Genomic DNA, 24,227 nt, shown 5'->3' with positions numbered 1-24,227 from the left:
GTAGAGGTCAGATGGCATCTATTACCTGGTTTACAAATGGAGAAATACTGCTGCTGATGTCGTCAAACATGAGAGTAACACTCTTGCAGACACTCAGTGCCTGCATCTGGACATGTTTCCTGATGTCCAGAGGTGAGCACAAAAAAAGCCCTAGTAGGTACCATAACATAAGGACTCATAATTTTTTGTGCACGTGAGAATGTGAGTCCTGGGACAGGCTCTGGCAGCCATGTCCTTGCTTAGGAACATGTTGTGATAGAATGTAAGTGAGTGAGTGAACCCCTGCTTCAGTGAAAAGCTTAAGGAAATGGTGAACCCTGCTAGGTTCCATCATCAAAAGCTTCTGAATGAAAGAATCAAGCAGAGGCCACAGTCTATTACACAGTAATACATCTTTTTACTTGGGTAGAGTAGGATCTCAGAAGAAGGTAAAATGGGCAAAACAAACACAAAAACAATGGAGTGACCACAAGGAAAAAGCTTTATTAAAAAACAAACGGTTATTCACAGAGATGTTTTTCTATGATATATCATTAGAGAACAAAGAACAAAGGCTTTCCAGAAATGCAAAATATGTTATTGATAACTTTTTAGAACAGTTGAGGAAGAGTCAAATGAATAAACACAGAATTGAATAAAAAAAGAAGTATCATTCTTCAGCAACACTATTCTAAAAATTCAAGGTGAGCTCCGGTGGACCCAGAGAATCAGGGGTGAGTGGAAATGAAGGGTTGAGGAGGAAATCTGAGAAAGCGCCATCATTAAGGATGTCCTGGTCTGTTTCTGTCTCATCCAAACAGAGCCCCAAATCCAGTGGGCTCGGCAATGGTCTATCATTCAACATCACATCTTCAGGGAAAGGAGTTTGGACTAAGGACAGACAGATAAAGAGAGAGAGCAGTACAATTTTACAGAGACTATATTAGCAATTATCGTTTTCCTACAGAGTTAACAGTAAAAAATTATTCAAATGTGCTCACTTCACATGCTCACCACTTGAGTGCATTGTGAAACAGTGCAAAAGAACTGCCTGAAAGATATACTGGATGAATTGTTTACATTTGTGGCATTTATAACATGCCCTTACTGGGACAGTCCCACTGGAGAAGCTCAAGTGTCTTGCTCAGGTAACCCTACTTCTAAATATGAGATGACATAGTGCAACCATTTTGAGAAAAGTGCAGGATGATTTTTTCATGAGTGGTTGCTCATGTGTAGCTTTCAGTTGCAATGTAAAGCTGCATTTCACATTTTGTTAGGATCTGATGTACAGACAGAAAGAGAATAAACCCCCCCCCCCATCACGCCACATTACATGCATTAAAACCCAGAAATCCATTCTGTGTGGCAGAAGCTTGCAAGGCTTGAATCACATGCCATGTCTGTGATTGGGCAGGACTCACCGGTGGCCTCAAGATTCTGCAGCATACAGGGATCATTCATTGGATGTGAGATCTCACCCTCAAACAGGCCTGCAGTCCCACTCCTATCACAACACACAGTTACTAAACAACTGAACACACAGCCCCGCCTCTGACAACTACACGACTGTTCACAAGTGAACAACTACACAAAACTCAATGCACAAGTATTCAGAAAATTCAGAAAAAAAGAGGATCTCTATAAAAATACAGTGGGCCCTCTTTTCAAACTTCTTTTCAAAACATAAAAAATGTATATCATCCCATATTTTCTATGTACAGAATTTTATTGAATCAGCATATACAGCTCATTAAGGGTGATGGGTTAAAAACAGAGGACACATTTTGTTGTGTGCACCGTGTGCTGTGCTGCAGTGTTTCACAATGACAATCACTTCACTTTCATACAGCAGCTCGAAAAGGTACGAAACTGGGGCAGCTGAGATCTTTTGACAATTTCCCTGCTTTCCTTGAGTATTGCTTGGTGTAGATCACAGTGACTGTTACTGGGCCCTGATATAGCCAGACAGTGCCATTTCCGACTTGCTGACAAAGTGTCTTGCTCACATGTCTAGCAGAGCCAAAAAATCTAAAAGCCCAATCCCTACACAAATCACATCTAACATGACATCAATCCATTGTTAACAATTTAAGCTATACAAAGGCTGAGTTTTCTCAGCAGAACACTGCCCAAAACATCATATCGCATCTACCTGTAGTATATTTCTGATGCTCATCTGGCCATTGTGGGAGCTTTTGGTGATGGACAGCTGACTGCTGTGCAGCTATACAGCCCCATACATGACAAACTGTGACGCACCTTTCTATCTGAACTGGCATGATCTTTATTTGAAAAAACTTCAGCCCTTTTACTGGACTGGACAACACTCGCCACATGTTTCAGTGAGCCTTAGTCCCTCATGACCCTGTTGCCAGTTCACCGGATAACCAACCGAATCCATTTTTGGTAGGTCCTGATCATGCCATAGTGCTGGAGATGCTATGTCCATCTGTCAAGCCCTGGTTGTTCAAATCCTTAGATACCCATTTCATCTCCTTTCAACACATTAGCAAAAAGGACACAATACCCCACAAGCTGTAACAAGATAAACAATGTCGCAACACACCAATTCGACTCAATTAACATGTGCATTACTTACTCTTTAGACACAAACATCAACTTGGTTTTGATGTACTTAAAATAAGGACTCTGTTCTGCAAAAAAAAAACCACAAGAACATACAATGAGCATTACAATAAATCACAGCTACAATCTTCTCAGCATTTTTAATTTAATACTTCAATTCATCAAACAAAATACTTTTTATTTAAATCTGCTGTAATTACTGAATTTCATTAAGTTAAACACACAAACATTTCATTAAGTTAAACATACAAATGAAATCCTTTCAGGCAATTTAATCACAGAAACACAGACACACCTCCACTCTTTTCAGTGTAGTATTTTCCAAATGCAGAATCTTTGGGAATGCCAGGGTAGAGAAATCGCAATGGGTTTTCTGGAACATTCCCCACCTCCAAGATTTGGAAGTTTCTGATGATTTCAACAAAGGGGATCTGAGTCAGGTCTGTTCGAGTAAAGGGCTGGACGCTGCGAACACGAACTCTTCCTGTGGGATGACAATTTGATATTAATATAATGTAGAAACATTACATATCGTTACAAAATGTGGTCAATACCCTTGAACACATCGGTAGTGTGTTCAATGCTACGGACACCCCTTATGATGTTGTCCTTGTACCATAATCACCCCGAAGCACTTTTGTTGACTTTTCAAATTCAACTGCACATTGTAATTGACAAGCTTTGAAGAAATTTGTATCTACATTTACATTTACAGCATTTACCAGACGCACTTTTCCAGATCGACTTACAATCAGTACAGGGACAGTCCCCCTGGAGCAATTTAGGGTTAAGTGTCTTGCTCAGGGACACAATGGTAGTAAGTGGGATTTGAACCTGGGTCTTCTGGTTCATAGGCGACTGTGTTACCCACTAGGCTACTACCACCATCTGGACTTGTGGATTAAGGGTAAGGGTAAATGAAGTCTTGTTACAGGAGATGTTGTCTTGTACAAGATAATCTCAGGGACCCTGTAGCCTCTGCAGGGCTTTCTTTACACTATAGCCAACAGATCCATTTTCTCCTACATTGATCAGTATGAATTTTCTGTGGTAACATTTCCAGCAGTAATGTTGCGGATTTTTATAAATAATTATAAAAATTATTTGATTTAGAAGCCATATTGTGACACTTGAACTGTTGAACTGTTGTCCTACTCACCTGGTGTCTTCTGTATTTTGCTCTTTGATTCAGATAAGATTGAGTAAGGTTTTTATTTTTTTTTAAGTATTTAGTCCTCACGCTAGTTACTGTCATTATGTCTATAGTGAGCACCACAGTGCAATCTGAACCATCAAGAAGTTGTCTTCATCATTCACTCAGGTCTGTCTCTCTGTGTGTGTGTGTGTGTGTGTGTGTGTGTGTGAGAGAGTACAGACCGTTTGCATCAGTCTCAGCCCAACTGAAAGTCACGCCTCCATCTTTAAAGCTCTCGCTGAATCGGACCAGAAATGTCCCATCCTGCTTTCTCTTCAGCAAACTTTTCTCCCTCGCCTTACTAACAAAACCTATCACAGAGCTGAAAATGCAGGAGAAACACAACAATTTATGAACTCACACTTGTTTACCTATATAACAGCCAAAAACACATATTCTTGGACATGAGATGATAAACAATAAAAGAGACATAACGCAACACCCCCCCACCCTACCCAAGCTGCTATACAGCAAATAATTTATAGTAATAAGCAAAAATGTAAAGAACATTTTAGTACTTCATGGTTAACGACACACAAATCACACACCTACCCGTCTTTCCATATTTCGGCTAAGAAAGTCTTCACCAGGCCTAGGATTCCATCAAACCACACCCAGAAAGTGAAATTATTCTCAGCAACACTTTCCTGTGCACACAAACAAAATGTTGCGTACCGGCCATACATCTACGCAGAGTCTTATGAATTTTCTTGTGGAAATGTGTGAATGACCACAAATGATCACAATTGTGAGCACAGACACACACACCTTGTTGAATTTAGGCCAAGAGAGATAGCAGCTTTCAAAACTCTGCTGTTTACCTGTCAAATGAGAGAAACACAGAACAGACAAATACTAATTCCCAGTTCACACACAGCCCAGCAATCCAGGAGTAACTAGGCAGCAGAGGAGAACAAAACCAGACCTCGGTCCCCCGTAAACCAGAAGTTTCAACCTTTTACTGAGTAAAGAGCTGGTCAAACATGGTGATATTTACTGTGCTCTTACCGAAGAGTTTGTTGGCAATCATGTCCAACTGATCTGCATCAAGGCCACGGCCTGCAACAGACAGGAACTGCCAACTCAGCATCTCCGCTAGCTGGGACCAGGGTGCTTGCACACTGCCTGCAAAAAACAGAACATTCTACACACACACACACACACACACACATGTAAATACATCACCACAAATACATACCCACCATTCACCAATAATAACTGTTATACCAATAATAACTGCTATAAACATGCTTAAGAACACACATACATGCTAACTCACTTTGGCATCATTGCAGAGCATGTTGAACCAGAGAACAGAGGCCCATGCACTCTGTTGCTGACTGGAGTTGGAGATGATCACAACCGGAAGTGAACAGGTCTGGCAAAAAGACATATTTATGCACAAAAATGTGTTTTTGCATGATTCAGCTAATGTCTGAACATATTTCTAGTCTTTATGTGCAGAAATTGAACGAGTGTGTTCACATCTTTAAACATGTTCTCACAGTATTGAAGAACAACTTCAAAACGCAGGAATCAGAAGATGCCAATGAACAAAGTTTTTCACCAATCAGATAACAGAAAATAGGCCCACCTCCAACTTGACTGACAAGTCATGCAGCTTAAATTCTGTCTCAAAGTTGATGATGTGAAGTTCCTCAGTCACACTCAAAGAGAGCTGTGCACGCACATACACACAAACATATAATTATTAATCAAGGACATCATTTTGGGCCTAAGATTAACAGCCATTTCAAACAGCCCTTGTAACAGCACATGGGTCCTTTTTGAAAAGCCTGTTGACGTTTTCATAAAAACTCACATCAGTTGAGCTTCTCCCTCCTGCTCCAAACTTCTTTTCCCTTAGGGTCTGAAACATAAACAAGTTTTCTGGGTGTGTGTTTGAAAGTGAAGTGATTGTCATTGTGATACACAGCAGCACAGCACTTGGTGCACACAGTGAAATGTGTCCTCTGCTTTTAACCCATCACTCTTGGTGATCAGTGGGCAGCCATTACAGGCGCCCGGGGAGCAGTGTGTGGGGATGGTGCTTTGCTCAGTTGCACCTTGGCAACCTTCTGATTACGGGGGCGCTTCCTTAACTGCTAGGCCACCACTGCCCCCGAGGTTCAGAGAAGACACCATGCACCTCAGAATTATAATGTGATGAGATAATTTTTTTGCCATGTGACAATATGACAGGTTGAAACTCTGTGTACTGACAGATATCCTGAACCTCCTTACCAGTAACCTCTCAATGAGAAATCACAGATTCTACAGAGTATGGCATATCATGAATACAATCAAGTTTTATTTCTTTAAAATACTTTCTAAACTGCAAATCAACATCATGTCACCATTTATGCTTCACGAACAAAGAGGCAAAAGGGGTGAATATTTATTTTATTTGCACTCACCAGATGTCTGAAGTCAGCCACAAAGCCTCCATTCATGCTTTCAGTCATATTCAGGGCTTTAGTGTTTGTTCCTAAAATATTAAACCTCCTATATCTACACACACAGAGACAGACAAGGAGGAGAGTGGGTAAGAGATGGTGCAGGGGAATCTTCAGGGTGACACCATGCTGATGTTTGGACATAAACTTACCCTTTAAACTGAGGTGCTTCCCTGAAATACACACATATCACATACACTGAATTATTCAACACATACACCACTCGGGTGCAGGATACATATATATATACATAAAGATGAGGAGAAGGTAAAGGATGTTATACAATGGCCAAGCATAAATATCGGGGTTCAGCGTGCAATCATAAAAGAAAAACTACTCATCAATGGCCACAATGACAGTATATTCACAGATATTCACTTGTGTTTGGGTAAAGCAGAAACTGTGTACATGTATGTCATGCACAAATACACTCACTATTGCATCCAATCACCGTTATGAGGACAGAAAAGCATTTACATTTACAGCATTTATCAGACACCCTTATCCAGAGCGACTTACACTCAGTAGTTACAGGGACAGTCCCCCTGCAGCAACTTTGGGTTAAGTGTCTTGCTCGGGGACACAATGGTAGTAAGGCTACTACCACCCAAAAGCACATCTGAATTGAACAAAAGAGGGCTGTGGTGCCCTAATATCTACCCTATAGACTGAAAGAATAAAAGGACACTTCACCTACTTGTCAACAGTCACTGTCACTTTCATTTCATGGTTGAGCTCTGGGATTTTCACAAGTAGTCTGTGTGTGAGACAGAGAGGTGAAGTGAAGAATAAAACATACAGTTAAACGTAAATTTAAATGTAAAATTTTAAATGCACGTAACGTCTTCATTGATGTGCAAAAAATAAAAATCAAAGGTTAAACATTTAATTATTATTATAGAATGAGGTCCATCAAATTCAAATTTGCAATGACTGTCCTAATGTAATAATAATGTAACTAGTAGGAACTTTAGGTCGTTACATAGATTTTAAGTGTTTTGCATAAAATTGTGTTTTTGAAAATGCACTTCTTTAACCACAACAGTAACTATTTTGTACTAAAGGTAGAGAATTTGATCGAAAATGTTTACAATAAAAAAAGGTCAGGCTGCCTGCAACAGCACTGAACATTCCGAACAATTTTCTAATATTCACCAAAGGTTGAAAAGATTATAGCACTTTCATTTGGATTTTACTGACCTTGTTTTGACTGAAAACTGAATACCGGTTCGCAGAACAAGTGGACCTTTACCCTGAGGCATAGTGGGTTGAGACTCCACAACAAATGCACTGAAACACAAAATACACACACACCCCAAGAAACAATTAACCTCAGCCTACATCTACAGTCAATACAAATTTACACAAAGTTTGTGTTTTTATTATGGCAATTTGCATATACTCCAGAATGTTATGAAGAGTGATGAAAGGCAGAGCTCCTCTTTGCAATGATGAAAATGAACTGCATTGCAGCCCTTCCACAAAAGGACCTGCTGAGATCATTTCAGTGATCCTCCTAAAGATGTTTCAGCTGCAGGATTGAGGTGCCACCAGTGCAGAGCTTGCTCAGGAATGGCAGCAGGCAGGTGTAAGTGCATCTGCACTTAAAAAAAAAAAAAAAAGTCGACGACTTTTGGAGTGTTACATCCCTGGGTGCTTTGCACCAGGGAGTAATAAAAGGGGAATTGTTTGCCTTTTGTGTGTTTGTGTGTGAGTTTTTCCTTTCCTTTTCAGGTGTGTGTCTGATTGCTGGCTCCGCTCACGGCCTGGTGGCTAATCTGCATGGATTCCCCCTCTGTTAGTGTGTATATAGTTGTGTGGATTTGGTTGAGGGGTTTATGGTCATGTACATAGCACTACTTGATTTTGTTGTAAATATCACATACCGCACTGTAAATAAACACACTTTTGTGCACTTAGTTTTGGCCCGTGTATCCCTCCTTGTCCCTATCCACCATGTTCACATTGTCCACATTCCTTCCCCCTTAGTCGGGAACGTGACAGGAGGATGGCCTGGTGTCAAGAAGGGCAGTGAAGAAGCCACTTCTCAAGGACTGACTGATATTCTGCAAAAGTACAGGGATTGGACTACTGAGGACTGGAAAAAGTATTGTCTGGAGAAAGAAAGGGGTACGCTACCATCAGTCCTGTCTCATGCCAACAGTAAAGCATTCTGAGACCATTCCTGTGTCAGGCTGCTTCTCATCCTAGGGAGTGGGCTCATTCACAATTTTGCCACGGAACACAGCCATGAATAAAAAACATCCTCCGACAGCAACTTCTCCCAAACATCCAAGAACAGTTCATGAAGAACAATGCCTTTTCCGGCATGATTGAGCACCATGCCATAAGGTCAAAGTGATAAAGTGGCTCAGGGAAAAAAACATTGCAATTTTGGGTCCATGGCTAGGAAACTCCCTGGACCTTAATCCAATTGAAAACTTGTGGTCAATCCTCAAGAGACAAGTAGACAAACAAAGTCCCACAAATTCTGACAAACTCCAAGTATGGATTATGAAAGAATGGGTTGCAATCAGTTTGGCCTAGAAGATTGACAGCATGCCAGGGCAAATTGCAGGAATTTTGAAAAAGGCCCAACAACGCAAATATTGACTATTTGCATAAACTTGATGTAATTGTCAATAAAAGCCTCTGAAATTTATAAAATGCTTGTAATTATACTTCAATATACCACAGAAACAACAGACAAAAAGATATAAAACACTGGCCAAGACTGTACATGCAAGACCCCAAAGTGGGACCATACCACAGCCAATGGTAAGCCAATAATATAGGGTATAATTGCAATAAAGTTGAGTGCCTACCTCTTCAGAAGTCTGGTGAGGAGATTGTCAGTGCGTTGCTTCAGATAGAGATTATGGGCGAGAACTGGGTCCTTTTCATAAGTCACCTTCCCAGACAATTCATCCAGTTTCATTAGAAAACTCTTCACCTGGAAGAGTGCCTGAGCTAAAGCAGTCATCCTAACACAAAAAACACAGTAACTGTTACTACAGGGTTTCTTTTTTTATCAGACTTGCTTTAAGCAAGTTGCTTATATCCTATGAGCCCGACAAAATTTTAATCTTTTGTAATACACTACTCACAAAAGTTAGCGATATTGTGAGAGACTTAGTGGATGTCATACTTCACTTCAGACATGTTTGGGATAGGGAGGCAATTGTATTGGGGTAATCACACATCATTTTGTGTTTTCCATGGTCTCATTGTGTATAGGTGTGCCTTATATTAGGGCCAATACCAAAAGACACACAACTGCTGGCAGAGTTCATGACAGACCCAGGAGTGTCAGACCGCAATGATGACAAGTACCTAAGGACCTATGCACTCAGACATCGTTATGCAACTGCCACAAGGTTGCAGGCCCATTCATGAGATGGTAATAAATATTAAACTAATGAAAATGGTGTTTCTTCTGATGCATTATTAGTAATTTCAAAGAGACCTTTTACTTATTTCATTAAAATTCAGAGAAAATTGGAAAAGCACTCATGTAAATGACAATATCCCTAACTTATTGTGAGTAGTATATATTCCCACTACTGCCTCTGGTGATGAAAGCATTTCCTCAGTTCCTGTTGTTGTTTACTAAAATTTCTTGTTTAGTTTGTTTTATTACAGAAAGCACTTGTATAACATTATATTATATTTGTATTAAAAGTGGTATACAAATAAAGTGAATAACTGTGTCGTGTATAAGCACAACTCATCCTATATCCTCTCTTTACAGCACATGCATACAGAGGACCTCAGATTGGAATGGAAGAAACTGCAGTTCATACAATAAGGGTTCCTGCGTGACAAATATTACAGAATCAATATGTGCATACTACACAATGCCACAAATGCAGCAGCAGCATTCAGAATGACACTCCAAACCCACCATCATTTTCCAGTCATGGCACCATCAGGGCCGGTTTTAGACAGGCATATATGAGGGGGCAGACAGAAATGTGAAGGAGGCGCATATGGCGACAGAGGCAGGAAATGGGTGAGGTGGGATGGGGGTGCTCTGGATAACTGTTTTTGTCATGTTACTGGATTGCACTTTGTCAGGCCTCTACTCTAAGACCTGTCCAATTTTGGTGTCCCACCTGAAGGTTGAGTTTAGGGTCACTGAGGCACACAAACCCCCAGATCACGACAAAGTGGCAATCCATAAGAGGGGGAATAAAAACTAAAACAAAATACTTAAAAACATAACATTTACCCTAATTGGATGGCCTATTCTTAATCAAACCCAGCAATAACACTTCTCACCATTGCCAATATTAACAAAATTACAAAAAGGTTTGCATAGTTGACAAAAGGATGCATGTCATCCCATTAACTTTCCATTTGTGAGCTGTTGGGGTGGAAAGTGAATAAACTTTACTTTGTGTCTGGGTCCTCCAGTCCAGTGGTGCTTGTGAGATCAAGAAAGAAGCATTTCGCTATGTGACTGAGAACAATATACGAGCCCCGACTGAGTGTGTGTGTGTGTGTGTGTGTGTGTGTGTACGTGTGTGCATGCGTGCGAGTGAGTGGGTTGGTTGAATTTGTTACCATTCCTCCAATACGAGTAAGCTTGTGTCTTCTGGTGCACCAATACACGCCTTCTGCTGTCTACGGCTCCATCCCACAAGCTCCTCCTCAACGAACAAGGATGTTACTTCTTCTACTAAAGTCAACAGTTCCCTCAGAGCCAGAAGCAGGGACTGGAGAAAGACAAAGAGAGGGCCTAAATATGCATTTAACAATAATTGGAATGAGTTATTATACATAACTTGTAGCTTTTTGAGTGGTTCAATACAAAACTGCCCCATTCTGTAACACAACTACATGTGGACATTACACAGTCACAAACAAGCATGAATTGAAAGGCCTGAGTCAATACTTTGTAGAACCATCTTTTGCTGCAATTACAGCTGCCAGTCTTTTAGGGTATGTCTCTACCAGCTTTGCACATCTAGAGAGTGAAATTCTTGCCCATTCTTCTTTGTAAAACAGCTCCTGCTCATTCAGATTAGTTTGTGAAGAGTAGTTTTTTCAGATCCTGCCACAGATTCTCGATTAGATTTAGATCTGGACTTTGACTTGGCCATTCTAACACATGGATATGTTTTGTTTTAAACCATTCCATTGTTGCCCTGGCTTTATGTTTAGGGTCATTGTCCTGCTGGAAGGTGGACATCAAGTCTTTTGCAGACTCCAAGAGGTTTTCTTCCAAGATTGCCTTGTATTTGGCTCCATCCATCTTCCCAGCATCCCTGTCCCTGACAAAGAGAGAAGCACCCCCAGAGCATGATGCTGCCACCAACATATTTGACAGTGGGGATGGTGTGTTCAGAGTGACATGCGGTGTTAGTTTTTTTCCACCACACATAGCATTTTGCATTTTTGCTAAAAAGTTCCATTTTGGTCTCATCTGACCAGAGCACCTTCTTCCACATGTTTGCTGTGTCCCCCACATGGCTTGTGGCAAACTGCAAATGGGACTTCTTATGGTTTTCTTTTAACAATGACTTTCTTCTTGCCACTCTTCCATAAAGGCCAACTTTGTGCATTGCACGACTAATAGTTGTCTTAAGGACCGATTCCCCCAACTGAGCTGTAGATCTCCGCAGCTCTTTCAGAGTCACCATGGACCTCTTGGCTGCATTTCTGATCAGCGCTGTCCTTGTTCGGCCTGTGAGTTTAGGTGGATGGCCTTGTCTTGGTAGATTACAATTGTGCCATACTCCTTCCAATTCTGAATGATCCCTTGTTCTTTGGTCCTCATGGTGTTGTTGCTCTTAAAAAACCTCTGAGACCGTCACAGAGCAGATGTATTTGTATTGACATTCCACACAGGTGCACCATTAGGCATTAGCACTCATCAGGCAATGCCTATGGGCAACTGACCTAACTCAGACCAAAGTAGGCTGAATAATTACGCGCACCCAACTTTTCAGTTATTTATTTGTAAACAATGTTTGGAATCATGTATGATTTTGTTCCACTTCTCAAGTGTACACCACTTTCATGTGGAATTCCAATTAAATAGATTCATGTTTGTGGCTGTAATGTGACAAAATGTGGAAAAGTTCAAGGGGGCCAAATACTTTTGCAACCCACTGTATGTACAAAGACTTGGGAATCACAACTGACAGTGATCTGTCCTTTGACTATCACTTAAGCAATATGTTTAAGATGATCATTTCCCCATAGGCTGTCCTAGATAGACCCCCTGCCATTGTTGCAATCAGAGGCATTTACCATAACCACTCACTTCCAACCACCTGAGTCTAATCCATCTCTCTCCGAGCTACTCTAGATCCTGGTTGCAGGCACTGAGCTACATCTGAGACGTAACAGCATGAAATGTACCAGAGCTCATAACTACTGAAGCTAGAGAGATCTACAAATGGACCAATATTATCAAAATGGATGTACACTGTGGACCATGACACTAGACAAAAGCTATTCTGCACTGTCCAGTACCTCCAAACATAAACACTGCTTTTTTTTTTTTTTTTTACCAAACCTGCCATTACACCTGTTGGACATTCTGAGACAACTGTACATGCTTAAAATAAACACAAATAATAGATTTTCTTACAGTTCTGAAATCAAACAGCCCAGATCAGGTTTACCCCCACCCTGAGAAACCAAAGTTGTAACAAAGTTATTGAGTAGATCTGGTTTATATTATTATCAAAGTAATATCATGTATTTCATAGTGTATATAATTTATTTTAGTTATTTATGAATTTTAGTTATTCCAGGTGGAAATTTCCTAAATTGACTGTTTTTTTTTTTACTTAGAAAAGACATGCTTCTCAAAAGTCTATGCACTTCATCTGTTACACATGAAAATACAAATCAATTTAAATGAACATGCATGACATGGAATATACTGAAACAGGGCCCTCAGTCACTGACCTTGCGAGAGTGATCTAGTCGGTTGAGCATCTGCTGCAGGATTTTGTCTGCCTCGTGGATGGTTCCTAGATAGATGCAGAGCAGTTGTGGTGTGACGGAAACCTAGTGGAGAAAGATCTTGGTGGAAGTGTATATGTGCAGGTGCACTTACCCTCCATCTGATGTGTTTGGTATTTAAAGTCAAATTCATCCTGCTGCTCCTCTAAACATTTTATCGTGTGATCCATTACCTGCCCATCAGCAAAGCAACCAATCAGATCACGCTGATAATCTAGTAGAATAGTTATCTGTATAGTTAACATGCAAACACATGGCTACTTGGTCTTTGCTTATTCTAAACTAAAGTGGTAAAATGCATTGATTAATATTGTGATTATGAGCATTTAAATAACACTAATGAATGAATATTAATAAAATAAATTATACTTTCAAAATATATAATAAAGATACATAACACACTAAACATACAATACTATATAAAAGTGAAAAAATGCTATAAAACTAAGAATGCTATCAAAAACAAAAAAGTGTTAATAATTTTTTTATCAAATAAAAAAATAATAATAACTGAATGAATAGAATAAAACCACCATGCTTGCGGACAGTTTTTTGAAGGAACTCTGTTGGTAGGCTGACCACAGATCTCATTTGCCTGTAAGCCTCCTCAAATGTTCCAGGTTGTAATCCCAGACAGGTTCAATGTTGTTTACATCAGTGAAGTATGTTTGATGTCGTTACCCTCTGCAGAATCAATTTTGGGCCAATAATATGCCTACCTGACCAAATCTCCAAATGCATTTGCACAAATGCAGCCACAAACTTGCAAGTAACCTCCACTATGATTCACTCTTGCCTGCAGACCATCATTATTGTTCTGTTTTCCAGGCAGTCAACAAACAAACTGCCTTTTGCTATATACATAAACACACACACAGACACACACAGTACAGGCCAAATGTTTGGACACATCTTCTCATTCAATGTGTTTTCTTTATTTTTATGAACATTTACATTGGTAGATTCTCACTGAAGGCATCAGGTGACGACCTCTTGAGGCTCATCGAGAGAATCAGTCTTGAAGGAGTTCCCAGAGGTGCTTAGCACTTGTTGGCCTCTTTGCCTTCACACTGCGATCCAGCTCACCCCAAACCATCTCAATTGGGTTCAGATCCGATGTGGAGGCCAGGTCTCCACTTTTTGTTAAGAAAACAACTCAACGTGTGTTTATTCAATGTTTTGATGCCTTCAGTGAGAATCTACCAATGTAAATGGTCATGAAAATAAAGAAAACACATTTAATGAGAAGGTGTGTCCAAACTTTTGGTCTGTACTGTTTATATAATTATTTTTAAATACTTTGACTTATTGCAAGTATATACACCTGATATAATCCCTTTGTGCAAGTGTAGCTAAAAGATTTTGCGTAGGAAATCGGTAGTTACCAGATAATGATTTTATTTAGAAGTTCCTTATGTATGCTCACTTTGCATTTGTTTTTTTTTTCTGAAAGCATTCTTACTTTACATTTCCCCCCACCTGTGTACCGATGATAATGCTGTTTATGATGCTATCATCTCTACAGTCAGGGTTCTTACACATTTTACTACTAAACTAAACTTTTGACAACCCTGGAAGCATTTCTTAGGGCTTATATAAGCCCGAGCCTGAGTCAAATGAGCCCAATCATATTCTGGCATAGATAATCAGCTGTAATTTACATGCAGAGGATGTGATTTCAGGGCTTTTTGTGTTGTGGAAAGAAACTGTCTGCAGTTCCCCAGCCAGTTAGGACGTTCGTAATAGTGTGACAGTAAAAGACACTGCTAAGACCGGGGGGGACCAAGACCAAATTCAGAGCTAGTCAGCGATCTTGTAGTTAGTTATATTACATTTTGTGGTGCTTTCTCTCCAGATACCTGGTGAATGTAGATGTCCCAGATGCACACAAGACAAAAGAGCTCATTACGGAAGACTGGTGGAAAGAGCAAGAAGCTCCAAGTTCCATGGAGTTCATTTTATACAGATTATATTCTCCTGGACCAACAACCCCATTTTCCTGATAAAAAGATCCCAGCAGCGCCTGCATTTTCTCTGTCAGCTGAAGAAGGTGAACCCCCGTTTTATCCTTATTGTTCATTTGTTTGCTGCTGTGCTACTGTGTTGCATTTATGACAATAATTCGTCACACTGTGTACTATGTATATGGATGGGATGACAATAAAGCTATACTTACTTACTTACTTACTTACTGTCTACAAAAGTGTGTACAAAATACAATACATACTGTATTCATGCGGTATTAGGTAGTAGCGGTAGTAGCCTAGTGGGTAACACACTCGCCTATGAACCAGAAAACCCAGGTTCAAATCCCACTTACCACTGTGTCCCTGAGCAAGACACTCAACCCTAAGTTGCTCCAGGGGGGGACTGTCCCTGTAACTACTGATTGTAAGTCGCTCTGCATAAGGGTGTCTGATAAATGCTGTAAACGCAAAGTAATGCACACACACACACACACACACACACACTCCACACCTGTACTTTGTTCTGAATATCCTCCACCCTCCTCTGTAAATTCCTTTGATGGTCTGTGTCCATGCTGGTCTGCTGTACCTGTAGAGTCTGTACCTGATGAACAAAAGAGAAAAATGTGAGTATTATAGTCACCAGGAAGAGCACAGAGTTAGAATTTTGTAAAAAAAAAAAAAAAAAAATGCAATGTCCCTTGTGAAAGACTTGCCTGCTGCGAAAGCTCTACAGTATCCAGGATCTCTTTCTCCTTTCTGAGGAACCACAGGATAATAGAGGCCAGTGTGGTTGGCTCCTCCTGGTACCTCTGCATAACATAATTTGAGAACATTAAAATCCCACTTCAACAACCACATAAATACAGCAAAAAGTATATTTTTGTACTATCTACAGAATGTCCTACAGTTTCTAAAATGCTTAAATTTTTCATATTCTTCTCCATTTTCAAGTTACTTGATCAGATCAGAAAATAAAATTCATATAAAATGATTTTGTGCAATAAATGAATTCCTGTGTATACTATAGATGCAGGTCTAGTGACTATTGGCAGAGACCAGGAAGCTGGTCAACTGGTGTCTGTTTAGTGGACAGTGCAGGGAGCCACAGAGGCAGCAAAATCCTCTCGAATGAAAGGCCACCAGGAAGTGCAGCTCTTAGTTGCTGACCTCATAATTATACAGAAAGTGAAGTGATTGCACACAATGCACACAACGAGATGTGCCCTCTGGGCAGCCATGAAAGGTGCCTGGAGAGCAGTGTGTGGGAACGATGCTTGCTCAGTGGCACCTCAGTGACAGGGGTCTGGTGTTGGGAACAATAGGTCTGCTGGGTGACACTGGCACAGTAAAGCTCTTTTCTCAAACCATATTTTGGGTGCTCAGGAACGGTGTCACCATAGTGACCAAAACCCCCATAGTAACTAGGGATGTAGCGATCCAGCTTCCTTAATTCCGTTCTTATCCTGACACCAATAACTGGTGTTTGGATATCAGCTGATCCAAAGTACCATCCAGCATCCAATACATGCTCACATGAAAGAGACAGATGGAAAAGAGAAAAACAACAACCATATTACTACCTGGAAGTTGTGCTTGAATCTCCTGAAATTACACTGAAGCAGGAAACTCTCCTCTCTGCCTTCTTGAACAAAGCGGCTATATTGGTTATCCAGATTCTCCAGGAGGACCTGAAAGAGGAGCACTGCCTGGTTTTGATCCTGTGCTGCATGATCCCTGAAACAGAGAACGAAGAAGCATCTAGATGCATGTTTTCATTGTAGGAGGTAGGACTTCCAAGGAGGAGTAAGTGAGGTGCAGTGTGGGTCTCATGTAGGGCGCTGGTCCAGTTTTGGCTTTGTAGACAAGAATCACATTTTGGAATCTGATCTGGGCAGAGGATGCGAAAGTTATTATTACTATTATCATTTGCATAGAACAGTATATTAAAAAGGCACCGTACTATGCAAAAATGCATAGTAAAGGTTCCTTGACATGAAAATTATTTAACATTAATTTTAACATTATTAAAATTAGCCTGTCTATGGAATTCAGCCCCATTTATAATCATAAGGGGAACGGTTACCTCCAATTTCTAATGCTTTGCCCACCCAGAGAATTTTGCACCTCTCCCCTAAAAAAGTAGCTCCACTGTCATGGCTTGATTATAAGTCGCTCAAGATAACAATGTCCTAAATGTAAATGTTCATGGTGTCATTTACGCGAGCGCCCATGCACTTCTATAGGCCGCCCTCCTCCTCATCCCTCACCCCAGCATTTAAATCTACACACACCGAAAAGGCGCGTCCTAGGGAAATCTCATTGGGGGACTGGCTAAAATAAGCTGTACCAAAGCTGAATTTCAGAAAGAGACTTCAGATACAGTATTAGGGGACAACTAAGACCTATATAAAAGGAAAAAAATGTCATGGGACCTTTAAAAACAGGTCTACTGTTTTTTTATTATTAAAACCTTGATATACACTTGACATGTACAAATATAGAACTAAGTGGCTGAACGTTTTCAGCATAATCACACAGCGAAGCATTTGATGAATGTTCACTGATATGGTTTGGGCACCCCAGGACTACCATGAGTTTTATAATTGAAGTGATCCTGCTCAAACACGTTCCACCAGAATTTAACTTGGCATCTCAGGACAACTCACCGAACAAACCACTCTCCCCATCAAAAAGTAGTGCACAGAAGCTGTACCCTACAGAGGTTGATGTGGACCATTATGCATTGTGGTCTATAACAACAATTTAGAGGACAATGCTATGCTTTAAACCATCTATTCAACTAATCACAAATAATATATTGGACATGAGCATACAAATTAGTTATGGCAGCCCCCATCATTCATTACAGCCTAAACTTTTCCAGCAGATTCAACCTGTATAGTGAATAAATTGACATTTCGGGGACAGATTATGTGTACGTGCCAGCAGTGCCATAATCCGTGAGTCACAGGACAGGTTGGCTGAATGCATACAAAGGTCTTATTTACACCTGGCAGCTAAATATTTTCCCAATTTTGTGTGATTTCTTATAATTCATCAGATAATTAAACAAGCTTGTGCAAATGTAGTAAGATTTCACATGAAACACTAATGAAAGGCATAATTTTTTTAAACATTTGATGCGTTTGTTTACATTCCCATCCTGCTTAAATTACATTTCCCCTGTCCTATAACATTATGATGCAGCATTTCCTGGTGTTTGGATATGGAAATCCACAAATGTACAAAATGTACAATTCATAAAATCCACAAATTTCCAAAATCCAGACTAAAACTGCACAGGATATACTATTTCAATTGTAACACACATACCAAGTCTGGCTCTCTATCCAGGGTGCGAGGTAGTGCCGCACCTCCATGGGGAACTCATCTCTGTCGTACAGCTCATGCACCTTCTGGCGATAGACTGGCTCCAGCTGCTGGATCCTATTCCAGAGAGCCATTTTGTGCTGAACACACACACACACACACACACACACACACACAAATGTAATCGAACATTTACAATATAAATGTTTGCGTTTTTTATCCATGCAACAATTTTGTGTAATAACACATAATGCATCGAATACTGAGAAACATAATTACTAACTAACCACAGCTCACAGCACAAGAAGAGCAGTGAAGATGAGATCATTGGGATAGAGCAACATCTTGACAGCTAAGGACAGGGGCACAATTTGGGATTTCTGGGTTTTACTGAAAAGCTCTTACATAACACAGGTCATTTTCTCCAACAGAATCACATACAAATGTCCCCGCTACTCACCGAGCCCCTTTACTTTGTTACACAACCGAGCAGACACGGTCCCAGCCGAAAGACACTAATTCAGAGGACCCTCGTGTTATTGCATGTGCGTCCACGGAGCGCCGCGGCCCACCTTCCTCGTGTCGTTTCTCTTCCGAGCCTCCTGTCCCCACAGGCTGTTCCGTCCACCCTCCCCGCGTTCCGGTGCCTGCTGCTCTCACCGAAGTCAGAGTCGGGGCGGTTTTCCGACTCCTCCGCTCTGGCCGCCTCCGTGTTGTTTTTCCGGGATCCGCGCCCTTCCGCGCTTCTTGCTTCTAATTGGTGGATGTGAGGTTTGGGGGCGGGACGTGCCGAGCCGTCCGTCAAATCCCGAGCGAGAGAGGCGGGCGCAGACCCCTCGCGGAGGGAGGATCGCATAGGGAACAGCCGCAGTGAAACTCGGAGCCGGAGAGCGGCGACTTCCAAGAAATGACGTCGAGCGCGGTGACGTCAGGAAAACGAAACACGACTCAGCCGTTAGTTCATTGGTTCAAATTTAATTCGCATTAACACTTCCGGTTTGCTCCAGGTCGAGTACACATAATGCTCGGGCAATGCTTTCTATTAAAATTTTCCCTGAAAGTGGTCAAAAATACAATTTGAACAGCAGAGGATGTGTTTGCTGCTCTATTGTTACACCTGACAACCCCATTTTAACAACCCCATGAACTGCAGTGGGCAGGCACCTGACATGGTGGGGTGACCCGGGACAGGCTCTGTCACCCACGGAAAGTGAGAATAAACCCATGAATAACCTGCATTAATAAAACATTACATTTACATTTATCAGACACCATTATCCAAAGCGACTTTCAATCAGTGTTTACAGGTACAGTCCCCCTGAAGACACTCAGGGTTAAGTGTCTTCACAATAGCAGTCAGTGGGGTTTGAACCTGTACAACAGTACTGTACTCTGCAGTTTAATCTCTCCCTTCCTCACACTCTGCTTTGTTAATATTATAATGATCATCAGTCATACTATCATATATATCGTTATATCACTACTATCATTATTATCATAGTATATCATATACTATATACACTATGTATATATCCATACACTGATATATTGTCATATTGCAGCTACTTGTCCGCCTGGTTGTCTAGTTTGTCTCAAACTGCACTATATATTATGGGTTGGTGCACAATGTCCTTTGTCATGTTTTGTTATTTCAATTTGCACTATGTCTTTTTGCACACTTTGAATACCTGAAGCTTCGTCTCTCAGTATCTGTCTGTATACTTCTATATGAAGAGATGACAATAAAGATGACCTTGGTTCATAGTTCATAGTTACCCACCAATTTCAGCTATCCATACTTGAAATAAGTAATGTGTTTCAATATTTATTAGTGTTCTGGTCCTGTTATCAGCATTGAATTTATTGTGTGCATTTCTGTGACACCTGCAGCTGTGTGTGTGTTTTAGTATGTTATCGTTGTGTATGTTCCATGGCATGTGTGTTTATTGTATAGTCAGTACACCATTCTCCCAGCTCTCCTGGTTAACTCTTAGGTCATCACCATCATGTGCTATCTTGTTCAGCAGGTATTTAACCCCTGCTTTCACCCCAGCCTTTACACCTGCCCCCATGGCATACCCAGCCACGCCCACCGTTCCCCCAGTGATGGCCACTAGGGTGTCTGTTCCCAGGTCAACTGCGCCCATCAGTGCCCGCTCCTTTGCAGTATCTGTGCAGTTGAGGGCCGCGTAATATACTGCTGTGCCCAGGTTATACAGTGTGGAGATGGCGGGCACCCAGTCGACCACCTCATAAACATGCTTCTCTTGCATGCTCACACACTCATGGCTATCCGTGCTACGGTACACACGCCCATGGGCCAAGCCACACCATCGGATCCAGCATTCGGAATGTCCAGATGCTCCTGAGGTGGAAGGCAACACACGACTGCCCCTCCTGATCACAGGACGGTAGAGTCCACCTTTTGTGGTCCCTGTCTGGGCCACACCAGCACACTGTGGATCCAGGTTTTCACAGGTCTGCTGCGCTTCCAGGAGGGGCTTCTCCACCCCGACTACATGGCCAATTAGCTGGCTATCAGGCACGTGGACCCACTCGTCACAGTGTTTGGTCATGAGTCCAACCTTATGAACAGCTGTATTAATCCCCACCCTGCCCAACTGCTGAATGTTGAACATCAGGGCCTGTAGCTGCTGCTCGGACTCTCCCATGTGGCTGCTGTAGTCTGTTTTACGATGGTAATGGGTGGAATTATGTGAGTTATTGGCTTGAGCAGAGAGGGTAGGGCTGTTCTGCAGCAGCAGTGTTAGCTGGCGAAGCAATTTGTGTGTATCTTTGCGGCCCAGAAATGTGTAGAGAGATTGTGTGAGTGCCACAGCTTCCTGATTGCAGCCTGCAGACAGTAGTAGTGGCAGCTCAGCCAATACCAGCAGCTCTTGGGAGAATGGACTGCTACCAACTGGCAACAAACGCAATGATGCACAGCTGATGGAACCATGGAGACGAATGCGTCCATGCAATGAGGAGGACAGAGCAGAGAGGATAGGCCAAGCTTCTGTGGTCTTCAGTTTCATGTCATCTTTCTTGTCAAGGCGTGGCAGTGCTGCACCACCACAGACGGGGTCAATCAGCAACTGCAGGGCCATCACCAGCCAGCAGTAATCAGATCTCAGCATGGCTGTAGGGACTGAAATGTGATGAAATGTTTATATTTATAAACCAGTTCAATCAATTCAACATTCACTGTAATGAAATTCAATGTGAAAGCAGATTAGGTACATTGATTAACTGATAATCAACATCAAAAGTATAATAATATATGCCTGGCACCAGTAGAAATACGAGGACTAGGTTATTAATATACATGTTCTTATTTTACATTTTTTATTTTTGAATAAACAATGCTGCAGAATGTGAAAGAACTGTTGTTGCAGATTGTGAGCGTATGTAAAGTGAAAGTGCAGTGATAGTCATTGTGATACACTGCAGCACAGCACATGGTGACACAACAAAATGTGTCCTCTGCTTTTAACCCATCACCCTTGGTGAGCAGTGGGCAGCCATGACAGGCGCCCGATAGGCAGTGTGTGGGGACGGTACTTTGCTCAGTAGCAACTCAGTGAATGGAGAAAGACTGCAGTCTCGGTAAAAGAAAAACTGCAACCAATGACGCTTTCTGATGGAGGTGAAAATGAATTAACATTTGACTGGAATCAGATTCCTTGTATGTGCTCACTCACATACTTGGCCAATAAACATGATTCTGATTGTTGTTCTTTGCTCTGTCCTAACCTTAGTAAAATGCCTGGTTTGCTATCTGTGTCAGTTCTTTGCAACAATCCCAGTTTGAATAAATATGAATAGTACCTTAACGTTTTTTATGGTTAAATCAGCAAAGTAGTTGCCTTTCAACATTAGTCATGCATATGTTCAGTTCCAACAGTGCAGTCAGATTGTCAGTCACTAGTAATTTCTGGCCTGGAGTGCAATGTACTGAACACATTGTCCAAGTTCAAAGGTCAGAACTGCAGATGGTGCACAAACAGCACACAAACAACCAATCCATGGTGGACAAAACAGTGGGTCACAATCCAAATTTGGCATAACGTTCTGCAAAACGTTCAGCAAAAAGTCTGAAATCTACTGGCAGGTCAGAGGACCTCATCTCACTGTACTTTCCTCTGTTAACACCTTCTGCCAAAAAGTGTAAAAAACTATCATGGTTAGTTCTCAGTTACTGTAACTCATGGCAGTTTGGTTCAGGACACTAACAAATGCTTAGGTTTCCAAGGTTTTACACCCTATTTGCACCCTATTCATCCTTTCTAATTCACTCAATTCAAGTACAGAAGATGTACACGTTTTTTCATTTATGCTGATACTTTACATGCAAGTACAATTGAGTATCTAAAGGACAATATTTCTTACCTTTATTTCCTGGATCTAACTTGGTTGTGAGCTGTTGCCCTCCCACACCAGCGCTGTATCTCCCTTCCTCGGGAAAATTTCCAGCTTGTCTGTGAGTGACCTCCAACCCTCCCTCGTCCTTCCTCTCTGTCTTTGTTTTTTTTGGTCTGTTTATTTCAGTAACATTCTGTTCCAGCCTTCTGTCTTCCTCTACTCATCAGGAGGGCAGTTTCATGTAGATTGATTTCTCATGTGCTGGGAAGTTTGGCATTACTTGTCTCTCTGCTGTCTTCCTTTCACTCATTCTGAGCAGCGGGAGATGATCTGGGTCAAAAACAAAGCGGTTCAGCCCTGGGTGGGGGAAGGGTTTGTGCTTTCAGCTGGGTCTGCAAACCAGAAACAAACACATCTAAATCTACCAAATGTCATAAGTGCACGTGAATTGATGAATTTATTAAATTGCATAATAAGTAAATTAAGTAAAAAAAAGAATAATTACATATATGTTGCAGAAAACACAACACACATATATAATACTTCACAAAAATAATAAGTATAAAATTAGTTAGTTATGCCTTTACAGTCATTGCACTGAAGGCCAGTATATCCAGTAAACAACAGACATGAAGTTACGGACAACAATGACTCGCAGATTACAGGTCAGCATTAAAGCATTTTACATAATGCAATGAGACAGGATTGCACATGTGTATACACACACACACATACAGTGCAGGCCAAAAGTTTGGACACACCTTCTCATTCAATGTGTTTTCTTTATTTTCAAGAACATTTACATTGGTAGATTCTTACTGAAGGCATCAAAACTATGAATGAACACATATGGAGTTATGTACTTAACAATAAATTGGAGACCTGGCCTCCACAGTCACTGGACCTGAACTCAGGTTTGGGTGAGCTGGACCGCAGTGTGAAGGCAAAGATCCAAAATATTTTACAGAAAAATAAATAAATGTACATATTGTATATAGTCGAGATTGTGGCAAACAGAATCAGTTATTGCACATGGTCTGAGAATGGTAATGATGTGAGTATTTAGTGCAATAATGGCTTGTGGGAAGAAACTGTCTCTGAGCTTGTTGGTCCTAGTACTGATGGACTTGTAGTGCCTCCCAGAGGACAGGATGTTGAACAAGCCATGAGCAGGATGGGTCTGGTCTCTGATTTAATACATTCTTAATGAGCTCTTTCTTAAGTGAGTTTTAAATATTTACATTTACAGCATTTAGCCAACACCCTTATTCAGAGCGACTTTACAGTAGATACAGGCAGTCTCCATGGAGACTCAAGGTTAAGTGTGTTTCTCTGGGACCTAATGGTAGTAAGTGGCGTTAGAAC

The 24,227-nt window shown here is 41.1% G+C and overlaps 2 protein-coding genes across 5 annotated transcripts; both read right to left on the bottom strand.

Moving 5' to 3' along the window:
• Window positions 1-463: 463 nt before the first annotated feature.
• On the bottom strand, window positions 464-20,152 carry stat2 (signal transducer and activator of transcription 2). 4 transcript variants are annotated; one of them, XM_028963991.1, is made up of 24 exons: window positions 18,961-20,152; window positions 18,504-18,640; window positions 16,751-16,904; window positions 15,884-15,979; window positions 15,679-15,771; window positions 13,295-13,373; window positions 13,144-13,208; window positions 10,786-10,937; window positions 9,045-9,203; window positions 7,420-7,509; window positions 6,917-6,976; window positions 6,372-6,392; window positions 6,181-6,274; window positions 5,586-5,633; window positions 5,358-5,441; window positions 5,043-5,141; window positions 4,772-4,907; window positions 4,532-4,584; window positions 4,316-4,410; window positions 3,946-4,085; window positions 2,864-3,052; window positions 2,582-2,636; window positions 1,404-1,486; window positions 464-870 (listed from the first exon to the last, which is right to left on the bottom strand). In XM_028963991.1, the coding sequence occupies exons 2-24, from the start codon at window positions 18,632-18,634 to the stop codon at window positions 671-673; spliced, it is 2,376 nt and encodes a 791-aa protein (XP_028819824.1). In that variant the 5' UTR covers window positions 18,635-18,640; window positions 18,961-20,152; the 3' UTR covers window positions 464-670. The 4 variants fall into 4 exon arrangements, with proteins under 4 accessions (XP_028819824.1, XP_028819831.1, XP_028819840.1 ...); XM_028963998.1 differs by having other exon boundaries at window positions 19,073-20,152; XM_028964007.1 differs by having other exon boundaries at window positions 19,161-20,152.
• A 147-nt stretch (window positions 20,153-20,299) lies between these two features.
• Window positions 20,300-23,191, bottom strand: apof (apolipoprotein F). Its single transcript, XM_028964029.1, has 2 exons — window positions 22,890-23,191; window positions 20,300-21,648 (listed from the first exon to the last, which is right to left on the bottom strand). The coding sequence occupies exon 2, from the start codon at window positions 21,635-21,637 to the stop codon at window positions 20,444-20,446; it is 1,194 nt and encodes a 397-aa protein (XP_028819862.1). The 5' UTR covers window positions 21,638-21,648; window positions 22,890-23,191; the 3' UTR covers window positions 20,300-20,443.
• Window positions 23,192-24,227: the final 1,036 nt, after the last annotated feature.

This window comes from Denticeps clupeoides, chromosome 2, assembly GCF_900700375.1.
Source record: "Denticeps clupeoides chromosome 2, fDenClu1.1, whole genome shotgun sequence".
NCBI lineage: Eukaryota > Metazoa > Chordata > Actinopteri > Clupeiformes > Denticipitidae > Denticeps > Denticeps clupeoides.
The sequence above is the reverse complement of the archived record's forward strand: the minus strand, read 5'-3'. Positions and strand labels throughout refer to the sequence as shown.

Bases quoted from the DNA above. Each gene is read 5' to 3' on its own strand.
- stat2 (XM_028963991.1), bottom strand. From the start codon at position 18,634: ATGGCTCTCTGGAATAGGATCCAGCAGCTGGAGCCAGTCTATCGCCAG. The intron at 16,905-18,503 runs GTATGTGTGTTA...TCTCTGTTTCAG, and splicing joins TGGATAGAGAGCCAGACTTG to GGATCATGCAGCACAGGATC. The intron at 15,772-15,883 runs GCAAGTCTTTCA...TTTGTTCATCAG, and splicing joins CTGTAGAGCTTTCGCAGCAG to GTACAGACTCTACAGGTACA.
- apof (XM_028964029.1), bottom strand. From the start codon at position 21,637: ATGCTGAGATCTGATTACTGCTGGCTGGTGATGGCCCTGCAGTTGCTG.